General features: G+C 39.0%; 1 protein-coding gene across 1 annotated transcript in view; it reads right to left on the bottom strand.

Moving 5' to 3' along the window:
- Nucleotides 1–18397, bottom strand: part of SNX25 (sorting nexin 25) — a gene marked incomplete at its 5' end in the record, with an annotated part of 32126 nt that extends 13729 nt beyond the window's left edge. The window contains 5 exons of the mRNA XM_010170815.2: nucleotides 505–645; nucleotides 6425–6556; nucleotides 11347–11502; nucleotides 15511–15786; nucleotides 18266–18397. Of these exons, the coding sequence (XP_010169117.1) occupies nucleotides 505–645; nucleotides 6425–6556; nucleotides 11347–11502; nucleotides 15511–15786; nucleotides 18266–18397 (837 nt within the window). The remainder of the gene's footprint in view (nucleotides 1–504; nucleotides 646–6424; nucleotides 6557–11346; nucleotides 11503–15510; nucleotides 15787–18265) is intronic.
- Nucleotides 18398–19393: the final 996 nt, after the last annotated feature.

Here is a 19393-nt window from a genome sequence, read left to right as displayed (position 1 = left end):
TTTGTACTCTCATGTCCCTTCCACACCCCCCTCAGCACTCTGAAAAACACCTTGCCTTACCCACTATGGGCTGACACATCTAAACCCTTTCCCTTCACGCCACCACCATCATCTGTTCCTTATCAGACAGAAAAGTTAAAGCACTGTAAAAGGAAACCTCCTCTGTCCCCAAAAGCCGTCTTTTCTAATACCTCCCTGGAAGACAGAGACAAAAATCTAGTCTTTAAAGCAGGCTTTTGCATGACAGAGCAGAGCATACACCATTTTGACATTGGGTTAGTCAAGTAAAACATTCATTACTAAGGAAAAAAAAAAAAAATTATAAACATCTGGCAGAGGCCAGAAATATGCAGATAGAAAACTAGCTCTAAAAGGCTAAAAGCCAAAAATGCTGGCATAAATACTGGCAATATTAAATTTTAATCTGGCTTTCCCCTCTCCAAGCATCATTCTCACAAATTTTAGCTATTTGCATCTTCTTCCTCCCCTAACCGAGATTCGTACCTCACTGAGTTTCCGGTGTAGGTTCTGAAACTCACTGAGCTTCCTGGGAACAGTCCAGTTCTTAGTTTCAGCTCCACCAACTTCTTGTAAACTCACCATGACAGAGTAACAGGGCACTTGTTCTCCATTCTCTTCTAAAACCTGTGGGGAAGAAACCAACAGATAAGGTATACTATACTTCTTTGAAAGCAAACAATGGAACATTTGGGCTGCCAGATAACTGACTTGCAAACTCAGTCATTATCACTGTCCCATGCTTCATGTGCAGTTTGAAGGCTACACATGTAGCAGTACCCTTAATGGACTAAACTTTACCCAAAATGCTACATCAGTCCTGGTTCAGTCCTCCAGCTAGCCACTGTTATACTGTATATACAGCTTTGCAATGCTGTCCATCAGCAATTAAATCTTCCAGACATGTCTTCTTCAAACAGCTGTGCGCATTATTTCAGTTTTTAAGGTACCTACCATGTAGCTTTCGGATTGCTGACCAATACTGCATCTCTCCTGTCTGCATGTTCCTGATTGTTCTCCCATTATTCCCACCCTTCTTTCCCAGTGCTCGTGCCAAGACTCACCCACACTCCAGGCACAGCAGCGCTGCAGCTGGGCCCTAAGGCAGCTTGTGCTGTCTCAAACCAACTCCTCTGCTCACTTGAGCTATTCTGCCTGCACAGAACACGTGGCATCCATGAGGTGTTTATTTCTGAGAGGCTCACAACTTTACAGAAATACTAATGAATTGAGCTGTACAACAGCCAGAGGAAGAAGTGATTGACCACAGTGTGCAAATGGGAAAACTACAGCTAAGAAGTTAAACGATTTTTCTTGAGACAACGGTAGCAGTGCAACCGTATTATTTCTTTATTTGATGAGACACCAGAATTTCACCTTCTTTCCTAATGTTAACAGAGTTTTGTTTACTTATTTTAAGGAGACAGCCAAATAGATTATGAAAAACAAATAAGAGAAATGCATTAAAATACATAGCTTTTTGTGGCCAAGCCAAGCTCTCAAATGCTTCTCTTAATGTACATGCAAATAACAGAAAGGTAATTATAAAATACCACTCTCACACAATCTTTTTGAGGAAAGTAATTATTTGAATGCTTTTTTTTTTTAAGAGTATTTAATTAATCCAATTAGGATAAGAATAAACTTTAAAATTCCTATAATTATGACACATTTTCTGAGAAGCCTGTAAAGGCCTGACAACACTTAATGCCAGTGACAGATAATTTGATGAGCAGCTACATCACCACTGTAAAAGACACACAGCTAAAATGTATCTTCATATTTTACAGCTGTTCAGAGCTGTACATGGAGAATATTCCCTGCAATGCACTCCTCCCAAAGCTGCACACAGACCACTGGTAAACCCAGTCTGAGGCCCAGGTTTTACATCTCTCAAAAAGGCTGCAGCAGCACCCGGACAGAACACAGAGCACCAGCTCCAAAGTCTGAAAATGTGCCTGGCTCCCAGCACAGCTATTTGGGGAACTGCCTTTCTCCTGACAGACTACTCCAGAAAGAGATGCTTGAATAGCCTCCAAAATGTAGGTCAGAGGAATCTGGCACAGAGGGACTGGGATCTCCTGGGGCAGTCCCTGCCTTGTCTGCCTCTGAGCTAGATTGGATTTGTGTTTGTAGGTGACTCACAAACACCTCTGAGCAGCTGCTCTTGAAAACTGGGAGATCAGTGTTGAAAATGCTGATTTGAGTAATGTGTAACATTCTCCATTACACATGAGTCCAGGGCAGGGATTTGCATGTGTGTAGGGTCATCTGAACTGTCAGGAGAGTCTCATCCCTCTGGAAGGACATTCTCAAAATGGAAGGACTTTTACTCCTTCAGCTTTCAACTTAGGATCCATATGCAAAATCATTTAAATTCTAATTACTAGATGGAGAACCATTACAACTTCCTTCAAACACTCTCATATGAATATCTGAAAGTCTTCAGGACCTTCTTAAGAAAGCAAAATTTTTAACCAACTTAAGTACTCGTGCATTTGTTTTTCCAAATTAATGAGTCAACTGGAAAATACATAGAAAAATGGGATGTTATGGGGTCTTCTGAACCAGGAAATCTAGTCCTTTGCTGTAACAGGTGCCATCTCATACAACTGCTATCATGAATGAACTCAAACTTGTGAAATTTATTTTTTTTCCATCCCCATACATTAAAAGTCTGTTCTGGACCCTCACTCTAGTTACTGGAAGTTTCCTTTCAATATCCAAACTCATTTCCCATTTGTTCCAACAACTCTTCACCCCTCCCTTATGTTTACCCTTATTGATGTTTTAGAGATGGCCTCAATCCTCTGAGTATCCCTTCTGCTAAGCTAAGCCAAAGGAAGTGCTTTTGCAATCACTTCTCATGGGAGAAGTTCCTCATTCAATCCATTCAACTCTATCTTTTTCAAACACAACAGCCCAGCACCTGCAGAGTAACTGTCACACTTCGTCTCAAATGGAAACTCCTCTCCTGATGTATTCAAGGGCCACATTTGCCTTTTTCACACCTGCAACCCAATAAAGACAAACTGCACATCTGACAAGTCACCAGCACATCTACTGCTTTCAGCCAAAAGGTGCTCTAATGGGCCAGAGCCAAAGCCCAGAGGTCCTGCTAAATGCTAAACCTTGCATGCCATGCTGTGAGATTTCACCACACTTCTATCACTCCCATCCTAAAAATCATCCATTTTTTTTTTGAGAACCATCCTAACCCTCTTCCAACTCTGATTTTTCAGGAGCATAAGCTTAACATTTGTGCTCTGGTTTGGCTTCACAAGTTCAAAGGTCCTGTGATAGTCTCAGCCCTGATCATTCCACAGCACTGGCAAGTGCTCTCAGAATTAGCCCCTACAAAGGCATTTCCACAAGTCTCCTCCTCAGCCCCTTTCCTCAATTTACAAGTGAATCTTTCAGGTTAGTCACTGCTATTTAGCTAGGAAGGACAGAATCAGCTCTCAAGTACCCAAAGCAGCTTCAGGCTATTAGTTTTTTGGTTTTTGTTTTGTTTTGCATTGGCAGCAACTCCATAGCCTCAAGACCATATAAAGATTATTTCACAATTTACTGTCTACCAGCATGCCACAGATACCCAGTCCACAAAGGGTAAAGGTTTGTAACTTTCTCCCTATAAGGGAAAAAGTCCCAAAGTGGATAGAGAGAGATACAAACAGGGATGCTGACACACCTGCATCTATTAATAAAAACACCAGAGGTGAGCATCTCCTACTGAGATGTGTGGTGTGGTAACAGTAAGAAATTAAATATTGCAAAAACAACCGAGGAACAAATATTATTAAAAGCTTTCCAAGAGAAGCTATAGCTATTGGCTGCAGTAGGTAAAATGTACACTTAACAGCAAAAGTGGTAATAATAATTTAGTAAAGTAACAAGCTGTCAAGGAAAGCCGTTGAATCACCTGTCAGAAGCACTAAGGGCTGATCTGGACATCCATCAAGAATGATCAAACTTTAACAAAAATTAGCCCAGTCTTAATCCAGTGAAGAACTCTATGACTCACCAGAAACTTCCTTCAGTCACAGCAGTTCTCTGAAACTGCCACCCAAGTGGTGCAGCAGTGAAACAGGGGCTAACCAGACTGCTGTTAAAAAAAACAGTCCCTTAAAAGTCCCTTTTAAACATGGAAAGACCAAGCAGAAGGCGTTTCAGGCACACCGTTTTTCTCAATTAACAAGAAGCTAATTTTCTTAACTGAGCATAAACATCCTGAATTCCAAGATATTTAAATGAGTAAGACAAGCTATTTTTTCACCTTACTCAAATCAAAAAATTCAATTCCTTAAGAAAGCAATAGATTTTTACAAAGGTGTTATGCAGTCTCCTTTCTTTGGACAGAGGAGGCAGAAAGTCTGCTACAACATGAAATGTTACAAGGCCAAAACCATTAAAGCAAGTAGAGCAGGTTAGGTTATGTAGCCGTTAGGTTTTGTACCTGCTGGTATGGAAGGGAATATACCTGTCATGGAGAAGTGACTCACAGAACTAGATGAGCTGTTATCATGGGTCCCCGCATTCTGCATGTTCCTACTCTCTTTTTTTCCAACCTATACCAACTAGCCAAAACACTGAGTCTCCAAAAATGGTTTTATCAGAAATATCAGTTACCAAAACACACCTGTAGGTTACACCATTTACACTGATATTTTATGTATTTCACACACACACACAGCTAGTGTATTTATATGACTCAAGAAAGATTCAAGCGAAGAGAGTAAAAACAACAGTTTGGACACATAGTTTTTTCCCCAAGTCTTAAGTAATTCTGTTTTTTTATGTATAATCTATTAACTGGTTCAGTAAATCAGTTTAAAAGTTCAATGACAGGCTATTACACTTTCAGCTCAAATTCTACAGCAAAATTTACTTTTACTGAGTTTTTCTGCAAAAATCATAGGGCCACCAAGTTTTTATCTCTCTAAAAATCAACGGGGCTACATGCTAGAATTAGCAACAGCGTATCTTCCAGTTAGGAAGACAATGTCACCTACTCATACCCCTTGAAATTATCAACTGCAGACAGAACATTCCTGAGCAATTAATTAACTTGGATAACAACATTAATGTTTTCTCCAGCCTACTCTTCAAAGCACAGAGCTGCAAACAGCACAATTAATGCAAGCCTACATTTAATTACCTAATCCAGTACTACTTGTAAGTTATAGTTAAAGCAGCAAGTAATTAGAAGCCTTTCTCAGCCACCCTCTTATTTAGCTGAACCACCTTCTGATCTGATAATAAGGAAGACACTGGGCAGTTTGTTCTGTACGGTGCCCCTTACCAGAAAGCTGCCATTCTGCAGTTTTGCTGCACACAGTGTTGCTGTTTTTTAAAACCAGACTTCAAAAGCTACAGCTACTTCAAAATCTCTTAAAAACAACTTAAGAGCTTCACTGTTCTCAACTGTGTCACTTGCAAATAGCATTAAAACAAACCCAGATGTTTACACAAAATGGCACCTTGTGCTTTTAACCTGTTGGATCTTCTTCATTTACAGAAAATTAGTTTAATTGTTGACAGACCTATCAATAGTTTGCAAGAGCTCAAGGCCCAACCAAATAAACTCAGCAACACACAATTTTTTCTTCCAAGAAAAATTACCAGCAGAAAACTACTTATACTTATTTAAGGAACATTCTCCTAATAACACAAGGTGACAAGCCAGTAGACATCCAACAAATCTTTAATTACCTAAAGTGATACTGTCAAGAAGATTGCTTATGAACAGTGTGAGCCTACAATTACTACATAACAAGCAGTTATTGGGTTCCTTTCATGGTCAGTGTTACTAGAAAGTGATAAGATGGTAATACAACAGTCAAAAGATAAAATACAGGACAAAAAAAACCCCAAAAACCCCATCAAAAAAAAACCCCAAAACTAACAAAACCCAACCTTCTCCTTAACTTATTAATAGATTTAAAGCACTTTATTTCTGGTTGTTCTAGTCTCTTGAAACTGCACTGCTATTAAATATAATAATATGAAACACAAAGTGTAAGAACTGCATCTTTGAGACGCTACAGAGAGACAACTGCACCCAAGTGTGATAGCATGGTAATAGAACAAGAGACAGTTCTCGTGAAAAACAATGCCCCCAAGACAGCAAATTACTTTACCCAATGCCAAAACCAGTTCACATACATGCAGGTATTTTTATAAGCCCATTACAACAGTGCCTGAGGACTGGAAGTTCTGTATATGCATCACAGTCACTGAGGAAACAGAGGAGTTCAAAAACAGTTAATATTTTCCCCAGCCCAAGTAAATACGAAGTATTCATAGTGTACACAAAGGTACAAGGAAAGCATACACAGGTTTTTATTCTTCTCAACATGCGAGTTTGAACTGACCCAGAAGGTAAAAAGCCATAAACACCCCATACCTCGCCTGAGACAATGAAGGCTTTCCACAGGCCAAGATTCTCACACCACCAGTCTGTTCTTGCAATGTGTAGCTGAAGGTCACTGTGCTCTCTCTCCATCAGAGTAATTTCATCCTTCAGCTTAGAAACAATCTGCAGAGGAAAGTTTATTGATTACAACTGGTAGGAAAAAGTTTGTGCAGTATGCCCAGTTGTGTCTTTAGGAACACAATTCAACAAAGCGAGAAGGTACAAAAGCAGGGACAGACAGAACAATTTACATGGGAAAAAAAAAATCTTAAGTGAGAGAATCTATGATACCTCTTAGAAATTTGTTACTAAACAAATAACTGCAGTTATAACTACTGTTACTAAAATAAAAAACAAGTTAGAAGGACATGTTACTATCACACTATCAGCGTAAAAGGCACTTGAGATAGGAGTATGTATTACACACACATACTACACATTATATGTTTTCTACAAACTTGAAATTGCAGTTACTGAAATATTCATTACTGAAGACACCTTCCTTACCATTTTCAGATATATGTCATGCGGTCGAAGAACTTGGGAATAGACTTAATTTCTAGGAACTCAGCTATGTTAGCAGTCACTCAGGAAGTTACCACTTAATTTATTTTAGTTTTGGAAAGGGAAGGATTTATTATTCTGGAAAGCACACATTTAAAAAGATGTTCTGTTCAAGACGTAACTCACTATCATAATATCATATAGGAAAAATAGTGTATTTCATCACATCAGCAAAAAAATAAGTAACCATGCAAACTACCAGGAAACAGTATGACAAGAAAAGGTGGAATTATACAGAAGAGATGACATTAGAAACACAGCAAAAGAAGCTGACTCTTTTTTTTTTAAGCACACACACAGTCATATTTATGAGTCTTAGTTGTATGACTTGCACCACAAGTGGTACATTCTACAGAGCTACAGTAATTCTGCCTTTTTCAGATTTTTTGTCTCCTGTAAGATGTGAAATATTACCTACATAATGGCTACATAACAACCTTCTAGCATATACCTAACCTTCAGAATAATTTTGCATTTTATTTACTATCGACATACAGACTGCTCTGCAGTCACCTCACACACACACCTTGTAAGTGGCATCGAGGAGCAATCGAGAAATACAGAAGAACTGGTAAGGTTTCATCATAAGTAAGTAGCTGCTACACTTAAAATACTGGATCCATTTTATTATTGTTTTGTCTTGGTTTTGCTAGGATAGAGTTAACTTTCTTCGTAGTAGTTAGAATAGCTGTGTTTTAGTTTCAGTATGGGATTTGTTATGAGAAGAATGTTAAGGTACTAAAGTTATTAGTTGCTGCTGGAGCCCAAGGCCATCATATCTGGGAAGTTTGCAGGTGGAAAGGACAGGAAGGGGAGAAGCAATTGGCATTCGGATATGCCAATGAGATATTCCATATCATATCCATATCATGTCATGTTCAGTATATTAACCAGCATTGACCAAAAAACGGGGGTATTTTGGGAATCACTCAGGCTCACTCCTCCAGGATTGCGGTTTTGATTTCAGGACTGTCTCTGCTCTGGGATGGCTATGTGGGAACAGGTGGGTGGTGAACAACTGCACTGTGCATAAATCATTTGCATATTCTATTATTACTATTATTAAATTATTATTGTATTTCAATTAGTAAATTGTTTTAATCTCAACCTGTGAGTCTCCTTGCCCTTATCCTTCCAATTCTCTCCCCTACTCCCTGGCAGGTGGGGAAAGTGAGAGAGCAACTGTGTTTGGCTGCAAGCCAAAGGAGTGAAACCACCACAGGTTTCAAAGTTTCAAAGATGTATATATTTTCAAAGATAAAGAATATTTTAGGAGAAAAAAAATACAGGATAAAACTCACTACTTCTGAAGGGATACAATCCCCACCTCCCCAACCACTTAGGTATAGAAAGAATATAGCTATTATTTCTCAAGAATGCAAAAGGAACATACAAGTGATACATCCACATGAATGCAACAATATATAAAGGTTTAGTTATATAGTACTTTTCATATCAAAGAATAAAAAATTAAAAGTACAATGCTACAGAAACAAATGGTATGGCCTAACACACATACACAAGAACATCCAGTTTTGTTTAGTACTTGTTTTGTACTTTTAACTCTTTTTGCCCGTGGTGTAAATTTTAATTTAAAACCTAGCTGGTTATAAAAGCACCTCTTACAATTTATCAAAGTGAGTTTTATGTTCACTCCTGGTACAGGTCCACGAAAGATCTGAACAAGTTAACATAAAAAACCTCAAATTTCCACATAATTCCTGATAGCCTGAGGCATTTTTCCCATTCAGTAAAGTCCCATTTAATTTCAATAATTGTGTCACAGTTTTGTTTGAAAAATAAGGCTTAGCAAGCACTAGAAAGTGCTCTGGGTTAGGAATGTTAACGTTTTGCTCTCCTACTGAGGATGACAAGATTGAACTCTAGAAAGAATGCAGTCCCTGTATATTTATTGGGGTTGCACAAGATGGTGTAAGACTGCACTGACAGACCCAAGGGAGACAGCCACTGAGCTTTGGGCATAAGACATGCACCGAAGGTGGCGCCACAGTCACAGATCTTCAAAGATCAGGCTGTCTTCTATAGCAGTGGGCCTTGTACATCAGAGACACTGCCTGAGACTGCTTGTCATGTTTTCATGTCATCTTTGGTACACCTTATATGCCACAGAAAGAAATGAAATAAGACTTCTCCCTACGGAGCATTTTCTCTTAATCATAGGATTGTTTGGTTGGAAAAGACCTTTGAGATCATCGAGTCCAACCATACCTGTCCACTACTAAACCATATCTCTGAACACCTCGTCTATCCATCATTTAAACACCTCCAGGGATGGTGACTCAACCACCTCCCTAGGCAGCCCATTCCAGTGCCTGAGAACCCTTTCAGTGAAGAAATTTTTCCTGATATCCAATCTGTACCTCCCTGGTGTAACTAGAGGCCATTTCCCCTTGTTCTGTCACTAGTTACCTGGGAGTAAAGACACACACCCACCTCACTATAACTTCCTTTCAGGTAGTTGTAGATACTGATAAGGTCTCCCCTCAGCCTCCTTTTCTCCAGACTAAATAGTCCCAGTTCCCTCAGCCACTCCTCATAAGACCTGTGCTCCAGACCCTTCACCAGCTCTGTTGCCCTTCTCTGGACAGGCTCCAGTGCCCTCAATGTCCTTCTTGTAGTGAGGGGCCCAAAACTGGACACAGTATTCAAGGTGTGGCGTCACCAATGCTGGGTACTAGCAGCGTTCCTTATGCAACTCAAATGAGCAGTCTTCTTCCTTGACTGACTGGCATCTGAGTTGCACAATGCTAGAAGCCACTTAAAGATGTACATACATGTCTTGTATGGGTCTCACAGCAAAGGCATTTCAAAAAGAGAAAATAAACAGCCCAGGAACAGTTTAAGGTTAAAAAATTTAGTACAAAATGTGCATGACGTTCCCCTTCATACAACACAAAACTGTGAAATTTTTAGAAACATTCTTTACTTCATGTGACCAAGAATCAAATTTTTACCTGCCACATTCAGAGGAGAAAAAATAAGGTCCCTGTGACAAGGTGCTTTCACACTGTCAATCCTAACTATCCACTTAAAAGGCCCCACAGGTAAATGCTACTGCAGTAATAGAGGCATTAAAAAAAAAAAAGGACACATCTGTGCTCTTACCACTCTGATTAGTAGTGGTTGGATGACAAATCAAAGGTATCTTCTGCCAGCTGAGGCCACACACAGAGCAGAGCAGCTGTGAGCAGGAGACCCCAGAACAGCTGCGGACACACTTCCAGTTGTCTGCAGTAACCTCTGGCAGAAGGGAGATGCAGAACAGACAGAGGGCATGAAGCTAACCAGGGTGGCCTCAAATGCTACCGTCCACATCTTTCTCTTGGAGGCAGCTATCCCCAGAGCTGGGGCAGCAGAGAATGAGTAGGGTGTCAACTTCTATCCAGACCAGCATCTTATCATTCACCCTGAGTGATGGAACAAATGTACAAAGAACCCAGGTCCTGAGCAATGACAAATGCTCAGGTACATTTTTGCCATCCCTACCAGAAGGCCATTTTAGGAAGACACCCTTGACTACTTGTTTCTCTCACCCATCATCTACCATTTGCAGTCAATCTCATTACACCTGAAAAGCTTGGCCCAGCTGCATCTGAAATACAGTCTTGTAATACCATCCTCCATAGTAATGCAAACACAAATCACTTGCTTCTGCCTGAATATGTTCGTAGATTGGTTAAATATTGCACTTGGCAAAGAGAAAGAGAGATATGTTTTTTGCCCAAGCCCAGAGAGCCGAAGTTTCATATTCCTCAGAATTTCCAGTCTGATGAAAGTGCACCCAACAGATTTCTACTAGCTCCTTATAAAGGCAACTAGTCACTTTTATAGGTTTGGGTTTTTTTTCCCCCTTCCTTTGAGCAAGCCAGTCACAACTGATTATGAAATTGTGCCGTGCTATTTCAAAGCCAGCAGAGGGAGCAGAAGTTAACCAGCACATCCCTCACTGCAGTGCTGCGGATGCGGCAGGGACACCAAACAAGCTGCCATAAGGAATTGCACAGATACAGGTGAGTAGAGATGTAAGGAAGAAACACTATTTGCCACCGACAAAGCAGCAAGACCACTGAGAGTGAGGTTGCTAATCTATGACAAACAAAGCAACATAAATAACATTTGCAATTTCAGTTACAAAAGCTTTAAAAAATTGAAAAAATAAACAATTAAAACTAAACTTTGATCTAACTTTCTGTAACAGCTTGATTGAAATACTAATCTGACCTGTCCAAAAAAAGCCTGAGACAAATGGATATTACACAAACACACACATAGTATAATAAAACAAACAAACCAACCAACACAAAACTGAAGACACTAGAAGTACTTACCTTTTTGTCGGGTTTTGGTGAATTACATATGGAATTTAGAGCCTGTTTCTTATACTCAAGCTTGTCATTTAGCTGGCGAAGTTTATTTACAGCATAACTGGCCTGTTCATTAACTCTCGAGCTGCATTCTTCAGTAACTTCTTCACAACCGTGGCTCTAGGAATAGAGGACGGGAGTAAATGCATCATTAATATGAAAAAGGAAAGAGTTACTGTTTGCTCTATAAGCATTTTATGTATAAGAACACTTCCTGATATAGTTGAAAAGGCAGGCATAACAGACTCTAACAGATATGCCAACCATCAGATCCAATATGAAACATAAGTCTGCAAAAACCCCTAAAAAACCAACAACAAACAAAGCATCATTATCACTTATACTACAGCTCTTTGGCAACTCTTGCCAACTGTGTAAAACGACCTTCAAGCGAAGGCTTTAGTGTAAATGAGAGGAAGAATCAAAGTTTACTTTAAAAGCGACAACAGCTTAGCAGTCATGGTCAATATTCAAAGCCAGATAGAAAAGCGAACACTTAGCTCTGAGTTGAAAGATAACGAGACCAAGGTGGGAAGGGGGAGACAAAACCAAAAACCTCACAGTTCTAACAAACAGTCCTGCCTCCCACAAACCTCCACAAAACAGATTTATCAGCCTGCAGAACAATCTAAACCAAGTCGTTTCTCTTCATAAACAGATTTTACTGCTGTTTTTAGAAGTGTTAATAGAAATGTGTTAAAAGCACATACGCATTACCCTAAACTCATAAATCATTTTCATACATGCATTCAGACAAACCAACAGATTTTTCCATCTTGTGTACTACAGGCATGCAAAAAAATAGAAAACTTCACACTTTCAGTGACGTTCTCTTTAACATCTTTTGGCATTTGCCTCAGCCTCCCCTTTCTTACTGTACTTCCCCAAATAGGCATGAAGACCTTAAGATCCAGCAAACACAGCACTGTGATGTTACCGTTACCCATGTTCGAAGATCTCTGAGGTCTGCTAGTGACTGAATATATTTAAATTTATCTATGGGAAGCTGTGAATCTAATCTCATGAATGAGAGTTCTGTGTTATTTAATGACACTCCCAGTAAGCTGTATCTTTATATAATATAACAAAAAGCTAACAGAAGGAAGTCTTCATACTCTACTAAATTCTGTGAGATTTAGAGGAGACAATCCTATCATGAATTCTGCAGTATTTTATATCTTAATAAAAAAAGTCTGAAAAGAGACACAGCAGCAACAACAATTAACCTCCTTAGTGTGATCCTCATAAGGGAGTGTAACCTAACACAGAAGTCAGAGATTCTAGGCTAAGAAATTCATGTCCTTTTCCAGCCCTGCATTTGCCTGCTATGTGGCTGAGTAAATATCATTAGCTCTATGCCCCATCCTTTCCTCTCTCTATTCTGCATGGACTGTAAACTCCTCAGGTCTGAGACTGCCTCCAAGCACGTGTACAGAGCTCACCTCATGGAAGCTTGTTGTCCTCTCCTGGTACTACAATAATACAAATAATAACAATTAACAACACTGAGTGTTATTCAAAATGCTATCAAACAGAACCATAAAATAAAAAACCTTTTACTTCTTAGAAGGCACAGAGGTCAAAAAGAATAAAAAATGCTATTTTCAACACTGAAGAATTAAAAGACTTTTCATGTGAAGTTTGGTTCTAGTAATGAAACAATTGCAGTAAATTACAAATCAGTAAGGCTCTGCTCCCAGAGGTGGGCTACACAATTTCTCTGTCATTAACATTACCACAAAAAACACTGCTGAATCACTAAGTTTATCACAAAAATGCTAAACTACACGATAACAAGCTATTTGAATTCCAATTATCAAATAAACAACCAACACACTCAAAGTTGAGATCATAAAGGATTGTGCAATTTTCCTGATTGCTAAAGTGCTAATGACTTCCATTTGTGTGAGTGCTGCAGAACACAGACTTTGGGCTTATTTTAGCAACCTGACACACGAAGCACTGACGCAACCACCAGACCCTCTTTCCTCAAAGTGGTGAATGCAGGCACTGCTTGCTTCTGTATTTTTATGTCTACCCACAACCTTTTAAAGGAGGTCTGACCAAGGAGCAAGAAGTGATGACTGATTGGAAGGAAGAAGAAAGAGCTTTGTCCACATGCAGCAGAACCAGCAGAGTCTGGCTTTGCCCCAATTCTTCTTTTCTCACATTTAATCAGGGCTCACCCTTTTGTCCTCCCCTCCATGAGGACACTAGATGGCTTTTTACCTATCCAGCTATAACAGTCAAATTTATGGAAAAGTAACATAGGTAACTCCCACAGTGCCCCAGGAAGTGAGGACATAAGACCTTCAATCCCAAACTAAAGAAAATAGTGTTTGGTAATAACATGGATCCCCCCCAGAAACATCAAATTTCTCATCTGTTGTTTCCTACACATGGGGAGGAAAAAAACCCCAAACCTACTAGCCAGTAGTGCATTTTCATCAACATTTGAAAGTCCACTAGAAGCTTCAGAAAAAAATAATTTCTTATAATTTATTTTCACCTCAAAGACCCTGAAGCATGGTACAGAGCCATTAGGATCGCTCTATTCAAGAGATGCTCTAACAGCATATGCAATTTCATACTTAATTTGCTGTTAAAATGAAAAAAACCTCAAACTTTAACCATATAAGCAAACTTGGCAATATATTAGTCTTTAAGGTTTCACAGCAGACACAGCCTTCAAATCTGGTGCATATATATTCAAGGACTCAGAGGAAGGACAGATGATGCTGATTTAAAAAAATCTAATTTTTCAGCAGCTATAGTAAATGTTACCTGACAGAGGACAGGTAGCCCTAAAGTGTTGTGTCAGTTTTCATAGAGAAACAGTTATCTCTGTTAGACTCTGATAAAGAGATTAAAAAGCACAATGTTTAATACTTAAAGTTCTGGACAAAACCAGTAACAGTCTTTTCTCAAAGTCCCTATGGTTGCAAACACAAGGACAGAGAGTCTTTGAAATACCTACCACCCTTAACACATAGCTGAGTTAGCACTAAAAAAAAACAGAAAACATGTCTTGAATCTTTTATCAAGGAAAAGAACACAGGGAGAAACAAACAATGAAAAATTCAGCAAGCTCTAAAAGTTCATATTGGAAATAATTTACTTGTAACAGCTCATCTCTGAAGATTTGCTGATATGCAGTCTAGCAGAGACTATCATAGCTCATCTACAGAAATGAAAGTAATATTTAGGTAGTAAATATAAAAGCCTTAGGTTCCAGAAAAATTGTTTCTGAATGGTAGAATGTAGATCAGTACCTCTGGATTCTGCTTTTTATTTGTCTGTTTAGATCCAGTTTTAGATGAAGTATTACACTTCACTGTGTTCTGATCAAGTTCACATGTAAAATGAAGATATTCATGCTGATCTGAAGCAGCAACCTGACTGAAAGATGCTCATTAGTCTGAGAGATGCTCTTGTCAAAATGTTCTTAGATAAACATAACACAAGTTCCCCTGACATGACCGATTTAGAGAACCCACTGAAAAAACCTCACCCAAGAGAGCTGATGTTGGGTTATTGCTTATGACTTTTTGAATGCTCTGGTTTATGATTTCCAATTCTAGTGCTATTTTAATCAGTTGTATCTTCCAATTTAGCCTATTAATTTAGTCAATAAATTAATAAAAAAGCACTAAGATTATATTTTTCATTACTTTTTCTCCACTTCTGTGCAACTTCTAATACCTATTTAGTACCTAGGAAATGCATGGGCAACAGGGACAGACAATGGCTAGACAGAAACCTGTTTAAGTTTCAGAGAGATTTCCTTCATTGAGAAGCAGAGCAGCTGAGTTTGTATGATGTATGTTTTGCATTCTCTGATAACAAAGAACATAAAGAAAGATACGGAATACAAAGGGCTTAGAAATCTGAAATACATACTTTAACTAGTTTAAAGTTTAAGTAGTTAGTCATCTGGTACCATTTTGTTTCAAAGAGATTGCAAAGTTACCAGATTTACCTGGTAAAACTACAAGAGTAATGACACTTATGAATACATCAGAAAAAAATAGTAGTCTAAAGCTCAAGGACAGAAGATCCTACCATATGCTTTACTTCGGATTGTCTTCAGATTAAATAACAGTGAAAGAAATTGCCCATGCGACTCACCACTTCATCTTTGTCCTCAAGAGGTAGCTGAGCGGAACTTTTTTCTTCTTCCTTCTTGACTGATCTCTCATATAAATCACTGACAATGAACGAGGGGTAGTATCTGTCCTTCAGAGTTTCGTAAACATCTGCTTGAATTCTGTAGAATACTTCGATGCCTTTATTTCCCACTAGACTCTGCTGTATTTCTTTATAAAGGGATTTTTCCACAGGTATTTCTCTATTTTCCACAAAAAAATTCTGATAAATTTCACTCACCAGTTGAGGTATTTCAGCCTAGGAAGCAAGGAGGGAGAGGGAGAGAGTAGAGAATGATGAAAAAGTGTTAAAAATATCAGGATGACTCAGGATCTAGGTGCATAATTTGAAGGATGATCAAGCTAATTTCACATTCAGATGCACGAGAACACATCTGTGAATCCCTTACTGAGCTCAAGCACTCCACCTGCACACCTATGCTAAGCAGTTAATTTCACAAGATACAAATATCGTTAAGTGTTAAATGAAGAAACAGCTGTGCTCTAAAATCACCATAGCTTGCACACCCACTGCTTTTAAAAGTATGCTCCAAAAAGTAGTATTAAAAGAAAAAAAAAAAAGGGGCTAGAACAACATTGTGGTCAATATTTTAAATTCAGATTGTAGAGTTCAGCTGTATCAGCTCCCCTGTCTTCTGCTGGATAGGATCAACTCACTTTATATGTGACTACAATTAATTTTTGAAAGGGAAAAGAAAAAAAAAAAAGAAAAGAAAAAGCGCACATCTGAAGAGACATTTACCAGTACACAAAGCTGGGTAATTCCACTGAGCACAGAACAGTACACAGCACTGAACTTCGCAGTACTGAGCAGGAAAGAGAGGAAGTAATGAAACACAGCCCATGAGCATCTCTCTAAACCTCTAAAAGGTTTCATCCACTCCATTAGTATGGCACAATGTGCTTGCCTGTCTCATGTGACATTACCACAGCCACACGGCTGCACAACACTACTCTTTTGTAAACAAAGCTGCCCCTGTAGTGGCAGACAACCTTTACATTCCATGGAGCAAGAAGTGCACAGTTAGAATCTCTTTAAAAAAAAAGGGGAAGGCTTGAACAAATGCACTATATGTCCTGTTTTGAAAGGAAGGACAGAAATCACAACTGAAAGGTCATAAATTAATTTATAGCACTTTTTTCAATCACAAGCAGTTTTCAAATCAACACTGATTTATACAACTCTCTTCACAGTGCCTGACAAACACTTTTTATGAACACATTCTAGACTGACTTGGTTGTTACCCATTTCTTCAGATTGTATTAATGGCTTACTACTCACACACCACAATTTGCCACTTTGGTTACAGGATGTTATTTGTGTCCTGGTGTTGCTAGGATAGAGTTAATTTTCTTCTCAGTAGCTGTGGTTTAGTTTCAGTGAGGATTTTCCTTCAGTCTATTTCCTTACAACTCACTGCTTACATAAAAATTCCCTGACCACTTTTTGCCTGTACTTGAGAAGCTTAGGCTTGTGAGCACATCTCACATCTTTCTGCCATTTTGATCTCTCCTCCATCCCCTTGCTAACTGAGTTTCTTGTAGAGCAGTACAAGCAAGGATTCAGTAATCCTTAGCACATACACTTTGAACATTAGAGTTCCTGTACACAAATAAAACAAATTTTACTCAGCTATCTCTAAGGTATGAACATAGATCTCTCTTGAATCAGACATTAATGCAGGATAAAATAATGCTGGGAGGAAGAGAGCTCTTCCTCAGCCAGCATCCATTCTGCACCTGTTCTGTGGGTGCTGGTGGTTTCTGGGGATGGAAGCAGGGTGTGTGTCCATGCACATGTGCATATCTCAACCCATGAGTTTCTTTGCCCTTTTCTTTCCAGTTCTCTCCCCTACTCCTGGGGGGGGCAGGGCATAGAGTGGGAGAGCAGGCTGTGTTTGACTGTAAGCCAATCCACCACACCAACTGACTAGAATGTTTTCACGTAGGAGAGTAAAAAGATTCCAGTGAATTAGAAGTTATTTGTATTTCATGCTACTGTGAATCCTGGAAGTTTAAACCAGTTTCCCCCTACTGCTCACAAACAGCAAATTCTCGCTCCGCACCATTGCTCCAGGACATGTCTTGCAACTTTAAGTGGTATTTCCTATCCCTGTTTCAGGGTTCTCATTCCTACTTTATTTTAGCACAAATTACAACATGGCATTGTTTCCTCCCTCTAGCAGCATGGCATACCTGGAGAAACTTAGCTGCTTATATAGCAACAGACCAGGGAGAGGAAGGGCTATTTTAAAGCAAAATCACTCTTTCAAAAGGATTTTAAAAACTTATATACACAAATTTTCATGCTTTTGGAGTGAATGGGCTATGTGCAATTGGCAAGGTAAGAAGTTTATGTATAGACTCAAACAATAATGTACTTTTAAGTTTCACATGAGTTGATACAACTAAAACCAATATATTACTGCAAGTTTTTTCTCTGCTGGATGAGGAAATAATTCTACTACTTTTGCATATCAAGTATCCTTTTTATAGGTCACGTTGCTATACAAGACAACAGTAAACAATCAAAACAGTCCACACTTTAATTGACATATCCTCAAACCTTGACATGAAGAAGTTAGAAAAAACTAAATTGCTTAGCACCTATTGCTATTTCAAAAACACAAATACAAAGACATTTCCTAACATCAAGGTCACAACAAGCAGAGATTCCCGTTAATGCACAAGCTGCATGGACTTGCAATTTCTTCCACCTTGTTAGCGTTCTTCAGACACTCCACAGACTCCCAAAGACCGATTAAAGCCATCTTGTCCATCCTTTCCATGTAGATTCGGAAGTGCTCTCGGTATGAGGGGTTGGCCAAAATTTCTTCAAATTGAAGAATCTGAAGAAACAAAAACTAAGAGTAAAGCCTGGGAAAATACCTAACTCTAGCTTCTCTGCATCCCTTCTGGGGAAAAATCTTTTCACTTGATGTGCCCACAGAACACCATATATCCCACAAACGTGTAATAGATTCAGCAACTGCACAGACATGCTACATATTAGTTTTCCTTCTTTTTCTTTTCTTTTTTTTTTTTTTTAAGAGTTGTAAATATTTTGAAGATAAATTCATCTACATTCCTACCAGATAAAAAAATGTTTCCACATGTTTTTTGTCTAGGAGGTAAAACTACATTTCAAAGGACTAAGATGGCATTTCAAGTCATTCATGAAATGCTACTGCCAAAAGTTTAACTTCCAATGTTCCTGCAAGACAGAGGAGCCAAGCTGAAAGCTAAATGATTTATTCTTTGCTTGATTCAAACAAAGAGTAACAACAGCAGTTTCCATGCCACAGGCCACAGAGCTTGAGATGCAACTCAATTACTCCCAGGGACACAGAGAAAGATGGAGTGTAGTTCTTTACCCTGGCAGCTAGGGCATTTGGTGGCCAGTTCCCATTAACTGAGTGTTATTGAAAAGCATGTATCAGAAATGCAGCCAGGAAAGAGCGCAGGCTGTGATACAATGCTCAGGACTCTCCCTGAGATGAGAGGAGGGTATACGTGAAGCAGAAAAGGAAACAAAACACAGACCTCCCACAGCCAAGCAGATGCTGCAGCCATTAAGCTGTCGAATTAAAAAGCCATTATTGCTTCCTCATCCCCTACTATTTTTGTGAACCCAAGCCCTTTCTTTGAGACAAACACCTGAAAAAATGAACAGATCCTCCCATGTTGAACTAAATGAACAACTCTGGCTTTGTCTGGGGGGAGAAAAAAAAAGAAAAGAAAAAAAAAAGGGACTAATTTTCAAAACACCCTATCAGAACCAAACACCCCTTCCCCTCCAACTTTTCAGTCTTGCAGATGAACCAGTTTTCATGTAGATCATTTAC

The sequence above is a fragment of the Antrostomus carolinensis genome, unplaced genomic scaffold, assembly GCF_000700745.2.
Source record: "Antrostomus carolinensis isolate BGI_N321 unplaced genomic scaffold, ASM70074v2 scaffold15766, whole genome shotgun sequence".
Taxonomy (NCBI): domain Eukaryota; kingdom Metazoa; phylum Chordata; class Aves; order Caprimulgiformes; family Caprimulgidae; genus Antrostomus; species Antrostomus carolinensis.
This window is presented reverse-complemented; position numbering and strand designations above follow the sequence as displayed.